A 15,524-nucleotide genomic window follows, 5' to 3' on the forward strand; every position below is an offset into this window, starting at 1 on the left:
ATAATATTAGAGATCACCCTTATATAAGGTTTATGATGTAGGGTTGGGGATCATGCCCTAGTATAGGTTTTATGATTTCAATCTCTTTTTACTGTGGGCCCTTTGAATCAATGGGTTCCTCCTCTTCTGCAGCTACTGGGGTAACTGTAAGGGACTTGGACACCCACAGATTTAGGTATGTGTGGAGAACAAACGCATGATAACTTACATTCAGTAGCTTTTGGGTTTGCTACACCTGCGTTCTATTATTTATCATGGGAAGTAATTTTTTTTTTTTTAATGGTGGTAAAATACACAGAAGTCTTCCCAGGAGGCTCAGTGCTAAAGAATCTGCCTGCCAATGCAGGGGAGGCGGGTTCAAGATCCTTGGTCTGGGAACTAAGGTCCTACATGCCCGGGGCTCCTGAGGCCACAAGGCCTGGAGCCTGCAGGCCACCACTGGAGGGAAGCCCGCAGGAAGCCTGCCTCAAACAGTCCGCACGCTGTAACTAGGATCAGGGTCTGCATGCTAGCTCGCTGCAGTAGTGTCCGACTCTTTGCGACCCTGTGGACTCTAACTCTCCAGGCTCCTCCGTCCATGGGATTCTCCAGGCAAGAATACTGGAGTGGGTAGCCATTCCCTTCTCGAGCGGATCTTCCCCACCCAAGAACCCGGGTCTCCTACGTTGCAGGCGGGGTCTTTACTGACTGTGCCACCAGGGAAGCCCCTAGGCTCAGAGACAGTCTGGCAATTGAGGCTCACATGCTCCCCTGAGCTAAGGAGAAGGGGGTAGGGATCTGAGGCCTCAAGGAGGAGGAAGACAACTTACAGGAGGTGAGGAGAGCAAGTGGTCAGTGAACAGCTGCTTGCTCCTCCAGGCAGGCAAGTCCTTTTGAGATTGAAAGCTGTTCTCTGGTAATAGCTCTATTCCTGGCATAGGTTCCCTAATGTAATTATTTTGAGCAGTTAAAGGAGAGACAAAGAGCTTCTCCTGAGTCTGCTGGGTCTGAATTGCCTTCAGTTAAAAACAACCCATATCCAAAGTGGGACATTTTTGGGAGATGTATTCTCCTCCTCCTCATGTCTCTTCAAGTAAGTCTCCCAGTAACTTTGAAATACATTACAAGTGTTATTTATGTGTGAAGAAACTGAAGCTCAGAGACGGACAACTTGCCCAATGTGTCCTTATATCACCTACTTCCCCTCATTCCATTGCTTCATGGAATTGGACTCCCAAGGCCAAGGGTGAATGGATTTTTTTTTTTCTTTTATTTAAGTAAAGTTGATTTCTAATGTTGTGTTAACGTCAGCTGTATAGCAGAGTGATTCAGTTATGTATACAGTTTTCACATTTTAAAAAAATATTTATTTGTCTGAGCCAACTCTTGTTGTGGTGTGTGGAATCTAGCTCCCTGACCAGGGATGGGACCTGGGCCCCTTGATTTGGAGCGTGGAGTCTTAGCTCCTGGACCACCAGGGAAGTCCCTCTTTTTCATATTCTTTTCCTATGATTTATCACAGGATATTGAGTAGAGTTTCCTATGCTCCACAGTAGGACCATGTTATTTAGGATGGACATTCCATGATGGACATGACTGATGACTTTGTGTCTCTCTTTCTCAGCAGGTTGTACCCTCCTCAACTGTGTCTAGGATGCTTCGTCTGCATGTTCACCAGTTTGGTCAGAAGCTGGTCGCAGGCGGCCGCTGGAGCCCATAGAGAAATCTGACACTCCCTTGGCTCATCAGAGCACTCCATATTTTCAATATAGGATCCTACACAGCTTGGAGAACAATGAGAGGGCCAGTGCCTTATGGATGGTGCCAATAAATAATTTCTCTGAGAGATAAGGACTGATACAGAATGGATTGAGTCAGACGACCTGAAATCTACTGGGCCACACCTAATGGAAGTTCTCATTAATTCTCACTTATGACCTTAGGAATACTGCCAGCTTTGTTATTTGTGTTTCTCCTGTTTCGCAAAACTGCTCCATCTTCCACTACTGTTGCTGCTGCTGCTAAGTCGCTTCAGTCATGTCCAACTCTGTGTGACCCCATAGATGGCAGCCCATCAGGCTCTGCCATCCCTGGGATTCTCCAGGCAAGAACACTGGAGTGGGGTGCCATTGGCTTCTCCGTACTGAGCCTCAGATAAAATGATGACCTATAGTTTCATATGAGATCAGTGCCAGTAACCGTGTAACTCTAACTGTTGGGAGAAGCAACAAGAGAGAGTATTTTCCTGGACCATAATGGTCATGGATTGCCTCCCAAACCATGGTTGAATTTATGACCATACAGGAGCCCTGCCAACTGGAAACTGGCACTTGCCATCTACCTCTGCAAGGATTAAATCAGGAGCTGCTGCAGCTGCTGACTTTCAACACTGCCCTGAGAGGAGTTTAGGGTGATCAGGAATGAAGCACTCTGTGCACTGGGGGAAACTGGCAGAACAGGCCATTAGAGAGTTAGATACTCTCAGAAGATTTTGTAAAATTTATTTTTAATCAGAGGATAATTTCTTTACAATGTTCTGTTGGTTTCTGCCATACAACAACGTGAATCAGCCATAGGTATACATGTGTCCCCTCCCTTTTGAACCTCCGTCTCACCCACCCCCCCATCCCATTCTTATAGGTTGTCACAGAGCGCTGGGTTGAGCTCCCTCTGTTGCAAAGCAACTTCCCATTAGCTGTTTATTTTGCACATGGTAATGTGCATGTTTTGGGGGCTTCCCTGGTGGCTCAGATGGTAAAAATCTGCCTGCAATGCAGGAGACCAGATTCCATCTCTGGGTCGGGAAGATCCCCTGGAGAAGAGAATGGCAGTCCAGTATTCTTGCCTGGAGAATTCCATGGACAAAGGAGCCTGGAGGGCTACAGTCCACAGGGTCACAAAGATTTGGACATGACTGAAGTGACTTAGTGCACACAGTGTATATGTTTCAATGCTACTCTATCAATTTGTCCCACCCTCTCCTTCCTCCACTGTGTCCACAAGTCAGGAGGAGATCTTCTGAGTCCCAGTTCTTTCATCTTCACATACATAGACAAACACTGACATCACTAATGGTAGCACCTGCTTTGGCTCTTAGGGAGAAAACTACAGTTAAAAGTCAAAATAAAGTAGCTGTGGTGCAGACATCCAAGGAAATAGCTAGGTGACGCTGGGTGTGATCTCAGACAAGTCCTTGCATTGGCAAAAATGAGTTTTCTGAGTTGCATCAGACTCGGATGCCACATCCATTCACAGAACAATGTCTGCTGGAAGCTAGTAACTACAACCTTACTTTTTAAAGGTCTCTTCTTGTAGGTAGAACATTTTTAGACAATTTTAGTGAAATTGCTTTGGCCCCTTTAATTTTGTCTCAGGTGGTTTCTTGGCAGGTCCATGATTAGCAACTGCTTGAAGCTGCCCTTTGGAACTCAGGGAAGGTCACAGAGGCTGGCGTCTGCCTACAAGAAACAGGGGACAGAAATAACACCTTGGAGCCCCATACGGCCCTGAGGTAGGATCTAGGTAAGCTCCAGGCTGGGCGTTCACAGTTAGGCTCCTGTTTACATTTCCTGAGGAAGGAGCCAGGTGGGCTCTAGGCTAGACATTTACAACCAGCCTCCTGTTAGCAACTTCGAGATGGAAATGACAAGAATAGCATAGTAGCTGGACTTTGTTCCTGTGGACACTTAAGATAAGAATCACGGCAGGGCTAAACTCCATTTGCTTAAAAGATCAAGAGGTCACATACTTCCCACCCCTGGGACTGGGGAGATGCTGCACATGCCCAGAAAGGCTCCTTGGAGGTCAAAAAGAAGGGGGTGCCATCCCGTAATAGGTGATGCCAAGGACCCCCTCACAGGGCTCTGGACTAGAATCCATCTTGGAAAGAAGTTGCACATGTGTTTTGGGGAGGATCCTAGGGCAGGGCAGGTGTGGAAAAAGAAACCAGACAATTGGCCAAAGGTGAACAAATCTGGAAGAAGTGCCCTGTGTGAATGACTTAACTGCCATTTTATGGGGCTCCTCCTCCCCGGGGGAAGGCCCACCTCTCTTCTCTCCAGGTGTGTAATTCTGCCTCACTTTGGTCTGAACTGAACAAGCAGTTTCTCTGTGCCTCTGGCTTGTTGGGTTGTATCTGTACGTCATATACTTTTTTTTTTTTTTTACAGGTTTTGACTTCTTGAGTAATGAATTTATCAATGGGGATGAGAGCCAGAGGAACCTTGTCTCTAGCCTCTAGCCCCTGGTAGACAAGCAGCTAGGATTGCTGGTTTTCACCCAGGCCACCCAGGTCCAATTCCTGGGCAGAGAACTAAGCCACCGTTCATGGCTGACTCTCTCCGAGAACGTCTGATGCTGAGACCCAGGATTTCAAGGTAAACTGCAGGTGTCCCCAGACTGCTGGCTGGAGACCTCTGAGTTTCTCCCTCTCCCATGAAATTGCTTGCTCTCACTCTCTGCTTTGTTCTCCTTCCAAGATCCGCAGGGCTACAGGTCCGCTCAGTGAAAGAGGCCAAGTCATGTTCTTCTCTCTCCTCTCTGTCTTTCACTGGCTCTGCAGGAACTACAACTCCCAGCATGCCCTGGGCCCATCCACGTCAACACTGAGAGCAACGCCCCGGAAATCATAGCTTGGCACTTGCCACTGCCTCCAACAAATTGCTCCCTGCTATACACTGCACTTTTATTTCCCAGGAGTAGAAAAATGACAACCCCCAGGCCCCACAGTCAGTCTTCCATGTCTTTCTCCCCAAGCAACCCACCAGCAGGCAAATTCTTCTTGTCCTGTGATTTTCTTTACTTGAGAAGTGCAGAATTTACTTGCTTTTACTAATTTACTAATTAGAATTTACTAATCTACTTGAGAAGCAAGATTTCACCTAAGCCTCATGTCCCCTTCAGTTTTACCTTAGACACCAAACAAATGGGGTGACAGACCTGGGGCTACTTCTGCTGTTTTATCTCCTGCTGTAGTCTGTGTCCACAAATCCCCTGTGAGACTATTCCCACCACCTGGCCCTCAGGTCCTGACCCCCATGGCCTTCTCCCTTGTGGCCAACGCCAGTTCCTCCAGCAGTTCTCTGCCACTCCTGGCGGCGACAGCCCGTGCACTGCAAGGGGCACAGCCTACTGGGCTGGCCACGGTCACGCAGACCTCACAGCTATGACAGACCCTCCTCGAGGGGGACCCCAGTGACACCTGCACTGGTTGAGATGTTCCCTCAACCCCCCCACCCCACCCCCGCGCCTGGGCACCCTTCATGGGAGGCCCTGGGTCAACTACAGACTCCTGGTCAGTGAAAAATGGGAGATTAGAGGACTCTCAAAATTCCACCATGCACAGGATTCGAAGGAAATTCAGAGGACAGTGTGAGTCTCCCTCAGGGGCCCCCAAATCCTGTTTCTGGGAGGCTGAACTTCATTTCTAGGAGTGCTGTTCTTGGTTGCAGGTTGTTCAACCTGGGACATTGCCCTTTTTAAGCTAGATGGGCCAAGAAAGAGAAAACTTAGATTTGCTTTAATGATCGCTGGTGTTTATTTACATAGAGGGATGGAAAATGACCTAAAAAATTGGGTCTCTGGATTGTAATATTATACTATCTTATAATATTATAGTATCTTACAATTAAATCTTTATTGCCATGGATGGGAAAATAAACTGAGGTTAAATGTCCTATTTATTCTAAATGATCCCCTTCTAATTTTTCCCAGTTTTCAGGGGGGAACCAAGCTTCCCCAGCTCCTGCAAGTTTCCTTACTGCTTCAGATTCTTCGGATCAAAAAAAGACCCCCTTCTCTCCAGAGAAACAGTCTTTGCTGGTACAACATTTTATCAGCCACTTTCCCCCTGTTAGCAGGGCCAATTTGAGAACTCTCTGGTCTAGAATCAACCTATGAAACTGTGACTACAGAAATGAAAGAAGATTCATGTCAATGTATGACAAAACCCACTGAAATGTTGTAATTAGCCTCCAACTAATTAAAAAAAAAAGAAATGAAAGAAGATATTTTATTCTAACATTTTGTGGCCACAATAGTCTCTAGACTCTGAAGAAAATTTGTTAAGATTAAAAACTCTTTTGAAATGAAGAAAAAATACTGGTTCTTTTTGCATGTGCAAATAGAGAAAATTAGTTTTTAAAATATATGTATATTTTTTTTTCAGAATTCTGACCCTTAAAGAACAAGTCCTATTAGGAGAACATGATTTTCTCTGCCTATGCCTTGAGACCAGGGCTCTTAGGAACACTTATCTAAGCCGTGCCTAATTTCTGAGACTGAGGCTAAAAACATGGAAGAATCATTTTAAAAGTTTATTTATTACCTATTTAAATTTTTTATAAAAATTTTATATAAATATATTTATTTTAAAGAGTAACTGTATTTTACTGTAACAGTTGTTTACAAACTAGTGAATTTCATATTGTAATAGCTGATTCAGGGCTAAGTTTAGAAAATGAAACTATGAGGTCTCTGTCTGGATTTACGTCTGTCTCAGTATGTGTCTTTGCTTTTGGATGGTGCTGCTGATTTGTAAAGAAGCGCTATTAAATTGGCTTAAAGAAAAGAAAGGAAATAATTCTAAATACAAGAATGAAGCTAAATGAATTTCAGGTTCACACACTCTGGGAGATATTCAGTGTTAAACTGATATCTGATCTTAAAGTCAGTTTGAGTTTGTTAATATAGACATATCTTCAGAGTCATCAATATTCAGCATAACACTTTTACTGTGACTGGATTGCCTGAAAGTCACTAAATTTATGTTACAACATTTGTTAGCAAGAAAATTGGCTTGGTATAGGATAAAAGTTTTTGAATGAACACTTTAGAAATAATTATGTTTTAGCTTTTCCAGATTTTAAAAGTTGAGGATTCTACTTGAAATATATAGGTAAAGCTACTAGAAATAATAACGGAAGCATTTTAGTATACAACAGGAAAGTAGGATGTGTGTTTTCAGTGAAGAAGATAGGAGGAATAAAATCACACTTCATTAAGATAAGGGCTCCCCCTTGCTTCTCTTCAAGCAACTCTTTCCATAACTTTGAAACATCTTGAAAGATTTACTTAGGTTTTTTTTTTTTTTTCCATTTATTTTTATTAGTTGGAGGCTAATTACTTTACAATATTGTAGTGGTTTTTGCCATACATTGACATGAATCAGCCATGGATTTACATGTGTTCCCCATCTCAATCCCCTCTCCCGCCTTCCTCTCCATCCCATCCCTCTGGGTCTTCCCAGTGCACCAGCCCTGAGCACTTGTCTCATGCATCCAACCTGGGCTGGCGATCTGTTTCACCCTTGATAGTATATTTGTTTCAATGCTATTAGGTTTAAAAAACCATATCTCAGATATAGAGAACTCGCTCAACATGTCCTCTTGTCACCTGTTCCCATCACTCCCTCACTCCGTGGAACTGGACTTCCAGGGCCAAGGGCGGGTGGACATTCTTGACGGCTTGCTGTGTCGTTTTCTCAGCAGATCTGAGCCTCCTCGATTCTCTAGGATGTTGTATCAGGATGTCCACCAATTTGGCCAGAAGCTGATCCGCAGGCGGCCGCTGGAGCCCAGGGAGGAGTCTGAGAGTGGCAGGGCCCACTGTCTGAACACCATAGACCTGACAGCCCTGGGTGTAAGCGGTACCCTAGGAGCTGGTGTCTACATCATGGTTGGAGAAGTGGCTGTGTATGAGGCTGGACCAGCGATCGTCATCTGCTTCTTGCTGGCTGGCCTGTCAACTTTTTTGTCCGGGCTCTGCTACGCTGAGTTGGTGGCCTGGGTACCACGCTCAGGTTCTGCGTATCTCTACAGCTACGTCACTATGGGTCAGCTGTGCGCCTTCATCATTGGCTGGAACCTCATCCTGTCCTTTGTTGTCAGTGAGATGGTGGGGTGGGGGAAGGTGTGGGGCTTAAAATCAGGAAATTCAGAGCGGGTATTGAAGTCATCACTGACTCATGAGAACATCGTTAATCCACCTTGTTGGGGGACGTGGGTAACTGTGGCAGGAAACCCTTATAACTATCTTCTAGTTGGGTCAGTTCTGCTCTCCTTAAATGACTGAACCAAGAACAGAGCAGGAAAAGGAACTGAAAGGAGTGGGTGATAAGGAGGCATGTCCCCCAGGCCCTTCCCCTCACCATATTGAAGTCTCTGTTCTGCTGTTTCCTTTGTGGGATTTTTGTTTACAATTCAACTTAAATTTTCACCCTCACCTCCCCGTCCTCTAGGTCCCATTTCCCTGTTACAGTTTCTGGCCTCACATTAATCTCCTCCTAACATATTAAATAGTTTACCTGTTTTGTGAATCATCTGGGTCTACTCTGCGTGCCAAGTCGCTTGAGTAATGCCCAACTCTTTGCGACCCCATGGACTGTAGCCCACCAGACTCCTCTGTCCATGGGATTCTCCAGGCAAGAACGCTGGAGTGGGTTGCCATTTCCTACCACCAAGGATCTTCCCAACCCAGGGGTTGAACCTGCATCTCTTATGTCTCTTGCACTAGCAGGCAGGTTCTTTACCATTAGCACTGTTTGGGAAGGGTATACCCTCTCCACTTCATAAAAAGGAACTTTGTAAGTTAGGTATTTTGTCTGTTTTTCCCCCCAGTACACCCCATGTTACATGATAGGGGTTCAATTTCTCTTTGTCAGTGAGTGTTCTTTTGCTACTGCAGGCACTGCCAGTGAGGCCAGGGCCTGGAGTCTCGCCTTTGACAGCCTCATTGGGAACCACATCTCTCAGGCGTTCCAGGGAACTTTCTCTCCGTATATGCCCTACTTCCTGGCCTGGTACCCAGACTTTTTTGCCCTGGGCCTGGTGCTGCTGCTCACAGGTGAGACAGGGTTCAGAGATAGAACAGGAAGAGTGGGGTGTGGAGGGGCAGCTGGGGTGCAGAAGGCTTGGAGTTCCAGAATGGTGGGATAATTAGGACTGGAATGAACTGTCTGAGATAAGACAAGAAGTCAAGATACAAACCACTGTTTTCCACTGACATTCTGGGTGCAATCATTCTTCGAAGTGAGGAAGCTGTCTTATTCATTGTAAATTTTCTTTTCATTCATTGTCAGCTGTTGATTAGCACCCCTGGTCTTTACTTACTAGATAACAGCAATGCCCGTCACCCAAATTATGACAAACAGAATGCCTCAAGATATTGCCAAGGGTCTCTTCAGAGACAAAATCATCCCCACCTGATAATCATTTACTTTAGGCCTACAAGTTTCTTCCTTGTACTGAGACTAAAGATATTTGTTTATTTGAGTGGAAATTCACACAAAATAAAATTAACCATTTTACCATATCCCCCAGATTTTTTGAGATATAATTGAGACTGTTATTGTTGTTCTGTTGCTAAGTCGTGTCCAACTCTTTGCGACCCCATGAACTGCAGTATGCCAGGCTTCCCTGTCCTTCACTATCTCCCCGAGTTTGCTCAAACTCATGTCCATTGAGTTCATGATGCCATCCAACCATCTTATTCTCTGTCATACCCTTCTCCCCCTGCCTTCAGTCTTTCCAAGCATTAGCATCTTTTCCAATGAGTTTGTTCTTCACATCAGGTGGCCAAAGTATTGGAGCTTCAGCTTCAACATCAGTCCTTCCAATGAATATTCAGGGTTGATTTCCTTTAGGATTGACTGGCTTGATCTCCTTGCTGCCCAAGGGTCTCTCAAGAGTCTTCTCCAACACCACAGTTTGAAAGCATCAATTCTTCCATGCTTGGGCTTCTTTATGGTTCAACTCTCACATCCATCATAACTACTGGAGAAACCTCAACTTTGACTAGACAGACCTTTGTTGGCAACGTGATGTCTCTGCTTTTTAAGGTGCTGTCTAGGTTTGTCATAGCTTGTCTTAACTGAGATACAATATTACATAATTTTAAGATGTATAAAGTGACACTGATCAATGTGTTTATTGTGAGATGATCGCCACAATAAGAAACTAGCCATCTTTAGTATACCATTCAGTGGCACTTAGTACATTCACAACGTTGTGCAACCATCTCCTCCATGCAGCTCCAAACATCTTCATCACTACAGAAGGAAACCCTGTACGCACTGAGCAGTCACGGTCTACCTGTCACCCACCCGTAAACCCGAGCCTATGGCAACCACTCGTTTTCTTTGTATGTCTATGGATTTAGTTATTTTGGATGTTTCATATTCTATCTTTCCACAGGACTACTGGTTCTGGGACTTCATGAATCAGTCATGCTTAACAAAGTGTTTGCAGGCTTGAACATTTCTGGTCTCATCTTCATCATCATCTCTGGCTTCATTATGGGAGACCTGCACAACTGGAAGCTCACAGAACAGGACTACACATTGAACACATCTGAATCCACTGACACCTCTAGGTTAGGAGAGTACTCTTGGCTGAGTAATGTCTGTGTGTGTGATGTGCAGAGCTGAGAAGATGGTGGGGACCAAAGAGATTGGGGCTGATGGATCCAATGGTGGGGTCGTGGAGCCCAGGAGTTGTGATAGTAACTGAGGATACAAGTAGAGATGGCTGAACTCACCTCACCCATGATCTTCCTCATTCCTTCTCTCATCACAGCTTGGGACCTCTGGGTGCTGGAGGGTTTATACCTTTTGGCATTGAAGGGATTCTCCAGGGAGCAGCAACATGCATCTATGCCTTTGTTGGTTTTGATGTCATTGCTACGACAGGTAATAGGGTCACTGTGCACCTTTTTTCCCCCCATTTATTTTTATTAGTTGGAGGCTAATTACTTTACAGTATTGTAGTGGTTTTTGTCATCTTATCAAGGGTCTGGGCAGGTTGGGCCGCCCTTGGGCACAGGGGTTGGGAGAAGGTTAGACTGTGTTTGGAGCTGCAAGGGGAAATTGGGTTTTGTGCTTTCATTCCAATATGTTTACTGACCTAATACTCTCCCCATCTTGCAGGGGTAGAAGCCAGAAATCCTCAGCGTTCCATCCCCATTAGCATCATGATCACAATCTTGATCTGCTTTTTGATGTATATTGGTGTCTCGGCGGCACTCACCCTCCTGGTGCCCTACTACCAGATTCACCCTGGGAGCCTCCTGCTGCAGGCTTTCCTTGATGTTGGGTGGAGGCATCTAAGATATGTCCTGGCTGCTATCACCATCTGTGCTCTTTCATCCAGGTCAGTATCAAAGCTTTTTCTCCATCCTCTGTCAGATTATCAGCCATCGTAGCCTCGGTTTGAGAAACAAAAGAGAAAGACAGTTAGCCCATGTAGACTAGGGAGCAGAAACCCCAGTCTCTCCTGCTTCTCCCCTTCCTCCCACATGTCCACTTTCTCTCCCAGCCTCCTAGGCACCATGTTCTCTATGCCTCGTGTGATCTACACAATGGCAGAGGATGGGCTCCTTTTCAGGAGACTTGCCCAAATCCATGCCCGCACACGAACTGCCATCTGGACCATCTTGGCTTCTGGAAGTCTTGCAGGTGAATAAACAAAACTTCTTTGATCATTTTTCTTAACTTGCATATTTCCATGGTCTCACTGTCTCCCCCCACTTTGTTTGTGCCCTGATTTTAGCGGTCATGGCACTACTCTTTGAGCTCACTGATCTTGTGGACCTCATGTCAATTGGGACCCTACTCGCTTACTCCTTGGTGGCCTTTTCTGTGCTTGTCCTCAGGTGAGATCCCACGACACGTTGACTGGGGGTCTGACTGGTGGGGATTGATGTGAAGATGATCCTCTTCTGCCTTCATGCTGCCTTCAAAATGACCAACGATGATTAATTTGGGAAAGAGATGGAATCATCTGGGTGATGTTGGATGAGTAGGGGATACTATTAATACTGCCTTAATCTTTCTAATTCAGGTATCAACCAGAACAGAATTTAAGCCAGAATGAGACAGCAGAAGAGGAAATAGATATTTTTCAGTTGGAAGCAAGGCCTTTACAATCTGTACCTGAAGCAGAAAATTCAACGATTCTGAAGACTCTGTGGTTCCCTTCCAGCACTATCCCCACTCGGAAATCTGGGCAGATTGTCTATGGATGTGCCTTCCTGCTTGGTGAGCAGTAGGGCTTCTCTTTGGCTGTATTCTAAATTTGGCAGTATGGGGAGGGCGGTGTGTTTTGGGCAGTTGAGGAGGAATCTTGGAGAGATGATGGCCCTTCCTGAGGTGGGCAGTTTTGAGATGGGTGTGACCCAAGGTCCTGGCATCTTTGTCTTCTGGAGTCCAGCCTGTTCCCCTCCACCTTGACCCCTGCAGTTCTCCTGCTGACGATCCTGAGCCTGATCCTGGCCCTGTTGACCAGCCAGGTGTTCTCTGGACTCCCAGTGTACACAACAGTGACTGTGCTGCTGCTGCTCATCATTGGGGTCACGGCCATCATCTGGAGGCAGCCCCAGAACCCCTCTCCTCTTCACTGCAAGGTAGGTGACCTTATGTGTCCAAGCTCTCCACCTTGAGGAATGAAGGCCGCCTGCTCTGACATCTAAATGCTATAGGCTCGATCAGGAGTTGCTCCTGGAAGGGAAGTTGCTAAAACCAATTGACCCTTTCCTGATCCACACTCAGTGCTTTACACACACAATCTCAGTAGGCACTGAACACACAGCCTGCATTGAACTGGACTCTTCCTGCCCATGTGGAGTAGGGTCTCCCTTTCAGACGCCTGGGGTGTGTTCATGGATGAACTGACTTTGTCCACAGGTCCTTTGTTGGCCTGTCCTCCCACTGGTGAGCATCTTTGTGAACGTTTACTTGATGATGCAGATGAACACTAGGACCTGGGTCCAGTTTGGCCTCTGGATGGGGATTGGTGAGTGACTTTCTTGGAAACTGAGGCCCCTTGAGTGACTGAACCCAAGTGTCTTCCTACTACCTCTCCCCTAAACTGTCAGATGCAACAGAAGGCATAGGACATCTGCTGGGCTTTCATAAATGAGGAGAGCTCCTACTGTTCCTTCTCACTGTCTCATCTCCCTACTAGGATCTGTCATATACTTTGGATATGGTATCCGACACAGCCTGGGGGAGAACAATGATCAACAGCTGCCGGCCTCCAATCCCCAAATGCTTGATGGAAACATCCCTGGTGATTAATCTTCTTAACCACAGGACATAGATAGTGTGTGGAATTCCTCCAGACTCAGAAGTCTCTTTTGGTTCAAGTGGCACTTTGAGCCTCTGTGGAGCCTGAAGGTGAAATGCATTTACAGCTATGTGCTTATTGCCAGCAGATAAAATGACTTTACTGTTGAATAATTTCGAAGTAAACTTTTCAAAGCAAAATATATATTCAGAAAAGCACATGCTTCATAAGTGAGCCTCAAGGTGAATTTCCACAAAGAAAGTACAACAAAATAACCATCAACCAGAGAAAGTACTAAAATATTAATGGGTGTATAAGAAGCACCTTCTTGTGTCTGTTTCCACTGAAAATGCAGAGATTGTGACCTGGGAAGGAAATGTAGGTAAGTATATTTTCTGCCCAGGGTTATACTTTAAACATTAAGACATAAATAAGTTGGAAGTAAAAGGAGGGGAACAAACACTCTGTACAAACAGTGACACAAGAATGCTAGGGCAGCTATCTTATTATAGAACAAAGTAGAGTTTAAGAAAAAGAGAATAACAGATAAAATAGATCATTGAGTAATGATAAAGGGAAATGCTCATTTTAATCTCTTCCCCCAGCTTATTGAGATGTAGTGTAATATCGTCCAAATGATCATTTCTCTTTACTCTTCTGTGGTAGAACGTTAGAGTTATACAACAGAGTTGATGAGAAAAAGTTCTTAATTGAAAAAACAACAAGGACACCTGCGTTGCTAGAGGGAAGGAAATGGGATGGGAAGTAATAATTGGCTGATGAATGCTTACAGTTGGGTGAAGCTAAAAGATGGGAAATGAACCTGGAGAAACAAGATGAAAAGTGGTTGCTGCAGAACAGAATGCTTGAAACTGAGATCATGGACTTTCATGATGTTGGTGATAATGATATAGAGGGTTGTTTGTGGGAATGAACAACTGAAGTAGAGTAAAAGGGGGATGGAAGTCAAGAAACTAAACAGCAAAATTATCAGATGGATTAAAGAATAAATGAAGGAAGATGAACAGAAACGGAGATATCACTATCTTGCGAGTTTGAATGAAATTACTGGATTAGAAATTAATGGGGACTGAAACTGTCAGGTGAAACTTTGATGGAAGAGGTTGACATCACCTGATTGTCATTCTTCCCTTACTGATGAGGGACACCCAGGTTTTGTGCTACCCAATGTGCTGTGATAAGCAGTACAGGACACTTCCTAGAACATAGCCTTGATGACAAACTGCATCAGAATATAATCAAGCCTCTAGAGCAACTCCCAGCTCACAGCAGGTATAAAGGATAGATTCACATTTCAACTGAAAATGCCATCAGCCAAAACCAGAATGTGGGTAATTCTCCAGGAAAGAAAATGGTGCTTTTTCATGACTATTAAATGGTATGGGGAATTCCCTGGTGGTCTAGTCATTAGGACTCCATTTTTCCACTATAGGGTGTGCAGGTTCTGTCCCAGATGGGGGAACTAAGATCCCACAAGCTGCACAGTGCAACCAATAAAATAAGTGACGTGACCCAAATTGGAGACTCATTCATTAATCAAATACGATTACCTATATGGGTATACGCTGGAAATATTGCTGGTTGGGTCCAGATGACCCAATTTTTAAAAAACTGGCAATAAAAGAGTCATACACAAATTTTTTAGTTTCCCCATGCATGTAAAAGTCATGTTTTAAAAAAGTTATGTTATACTATACTATACTCAGTGTGAAATAACATTTCGTTTAAAAAAGTACACACCTTGATTTAAAAATACTTTTTTCTAAAATATGGTAAACATCAACTGATAACACAGTGGTCACAAATCAATTTGTAAAACATGCAGTATTTGTAAAAAGTGAAGCATGTGTGTACATGTGAATATATCTGTACATAGTAAGATATATATAGTTAAATGCATAAAATATGTATCTATATAAGATTATGTATTAAAATATATATTTTAAATGTTCACAGTTTCTATGAAGTTCACTGCATTTAGGTGTCTTGTATTTTTATTTGCTAAATCTCTCCACCTCTTGGTCTCTTTATATGCTCTCTGTGTTCTAATCACCTCTTTTTATGAGGATATCAGTCATATTGGGTTAGGGCCAACCCTAATGACCTCATTTAAATTTAGTTACCTCTTTAGGGCCCTCTCACCAAATACAGTCACATTCTGTGGTCCTGGGGGTTAGGGTTTCGGCAGAGGAATTTGACAACAGGGAAACGTATTCAACTCACAACACGTTTGACCACCATTTTCTCCCCAGCAGCTGAAACAGTGTCTGAAGTGCAGAAAATGTTCAATTATATTTGATGAGATATATAATAAAAGAATCACATGTACATGTAATATTTTGAAAGTGAAAAGTGAAAGTGAAGTCGCTCAATCGTGTCCGACTCTTTGCGACCCCATGGACTGTAGCCCACCAGGCTATGTGCCCCAAAACAGAGAAAATTTTATTTTTCAGGTGATATCAAGGG

General features: G+C 44.4%; 1 protein-coding gene across 8 annotated transcripts; it reads left to right on the forward strand.

Annotated features, from left to right (window-relative positions):
* Positions 1 to 3,482: 3,482 nt before the first annotated feature.
* Positions 3,483 to 14,921, forward strand: LOC133054852 (cationic amino acid transporter 3-like). Of its 8 annotated transcripts, none has more exons than XM_061140206.1 (14): positions 3,483 to 3,501; positions 4,149 to 4,355; positions 5,692 to 5,799; positions 7,464 to 7,810; positions 8,662 to 8,820; positions 10,170 to 10,347; positions 10,551 to 10,663; positions 10,901 to 11,123; positions 11,289 to 11,428; positions 11,523 to 11,625; positions 11,814 to 12,010; positions 12,212 to 12,375; positions 12,656 to 12,764; positions 12,936 to 14,921. In XM_061140206.1, the coding sequence occupies exons 2-14, from the start codon at positions 4,306 to 4,308 to the stop codon at positions 13,046 to 13,048; spliced, it is 2,004 nt and encodes a 667-aa protein (XP_060996189.1). In that variant the 5' UTR covers positions 3,483 to 3,501; positions 4,149 to 4,305; the 3' UTR covers positions 13,049 to 14,921. The 8 variants fall into 8 exon arrangements, with proteins under 8 accessions (XP_060996189.1, XP_060996188.1, XP_060996193.1 ...); XM_061140205.1 differs by lacking the exon at positions 3,483 to 3,501 and adding an exon at positions 3,777 to 4,040; XM_061140210.1 differs by lacking the exon at positions 3,483 to 3,501 and adding an exon at positions 4,541 to 5,349 and having other exon boundaries at positions 4,065 to 4,355.
* The last annotated feature ends 603 nt before the right edge of the window (positions 14,922 to 15,524 follow it).

Source organism: Dama dama, chromosome 4 (genome assembly GCF_033118175.1).
Source record: "Dama dama isolate Ldn47 chromosome 4, ASM3311817v1, whole genome shotgun sequence".
NCBI classification, from domain to species: domain Eukaryota; kingdom Metazoa; phylum Chordata; class Mammalia; order Artiodactyla; family Cervidae; genus Dama; species Dama dama.

Bases quoted from the DNA above. Each gene is read 5' to 3' on its own strand.
- LOC133054852 (XM_061140206.1), top strand. From the start codon at position 4,306: ATGGCTGACTCTCTCCGAGAACGTCTGATGCTGAGACCCAGGATTTCA. The intron at 7,811-8,661 runs GTCAGCTGTGCG...TTGCTACTGCAG, and splicing joins CTACAGCTACGTCACTATGG to GCACTGCCAGTGAGGCCAGG. The intron at 10,664-10,900 runs GTAATAGGGTCA...CCCATCTTGCAG, and splicing joins TGATGTCATTGCTACGACAG to GGGTAGAAGCCAGAAATCCT.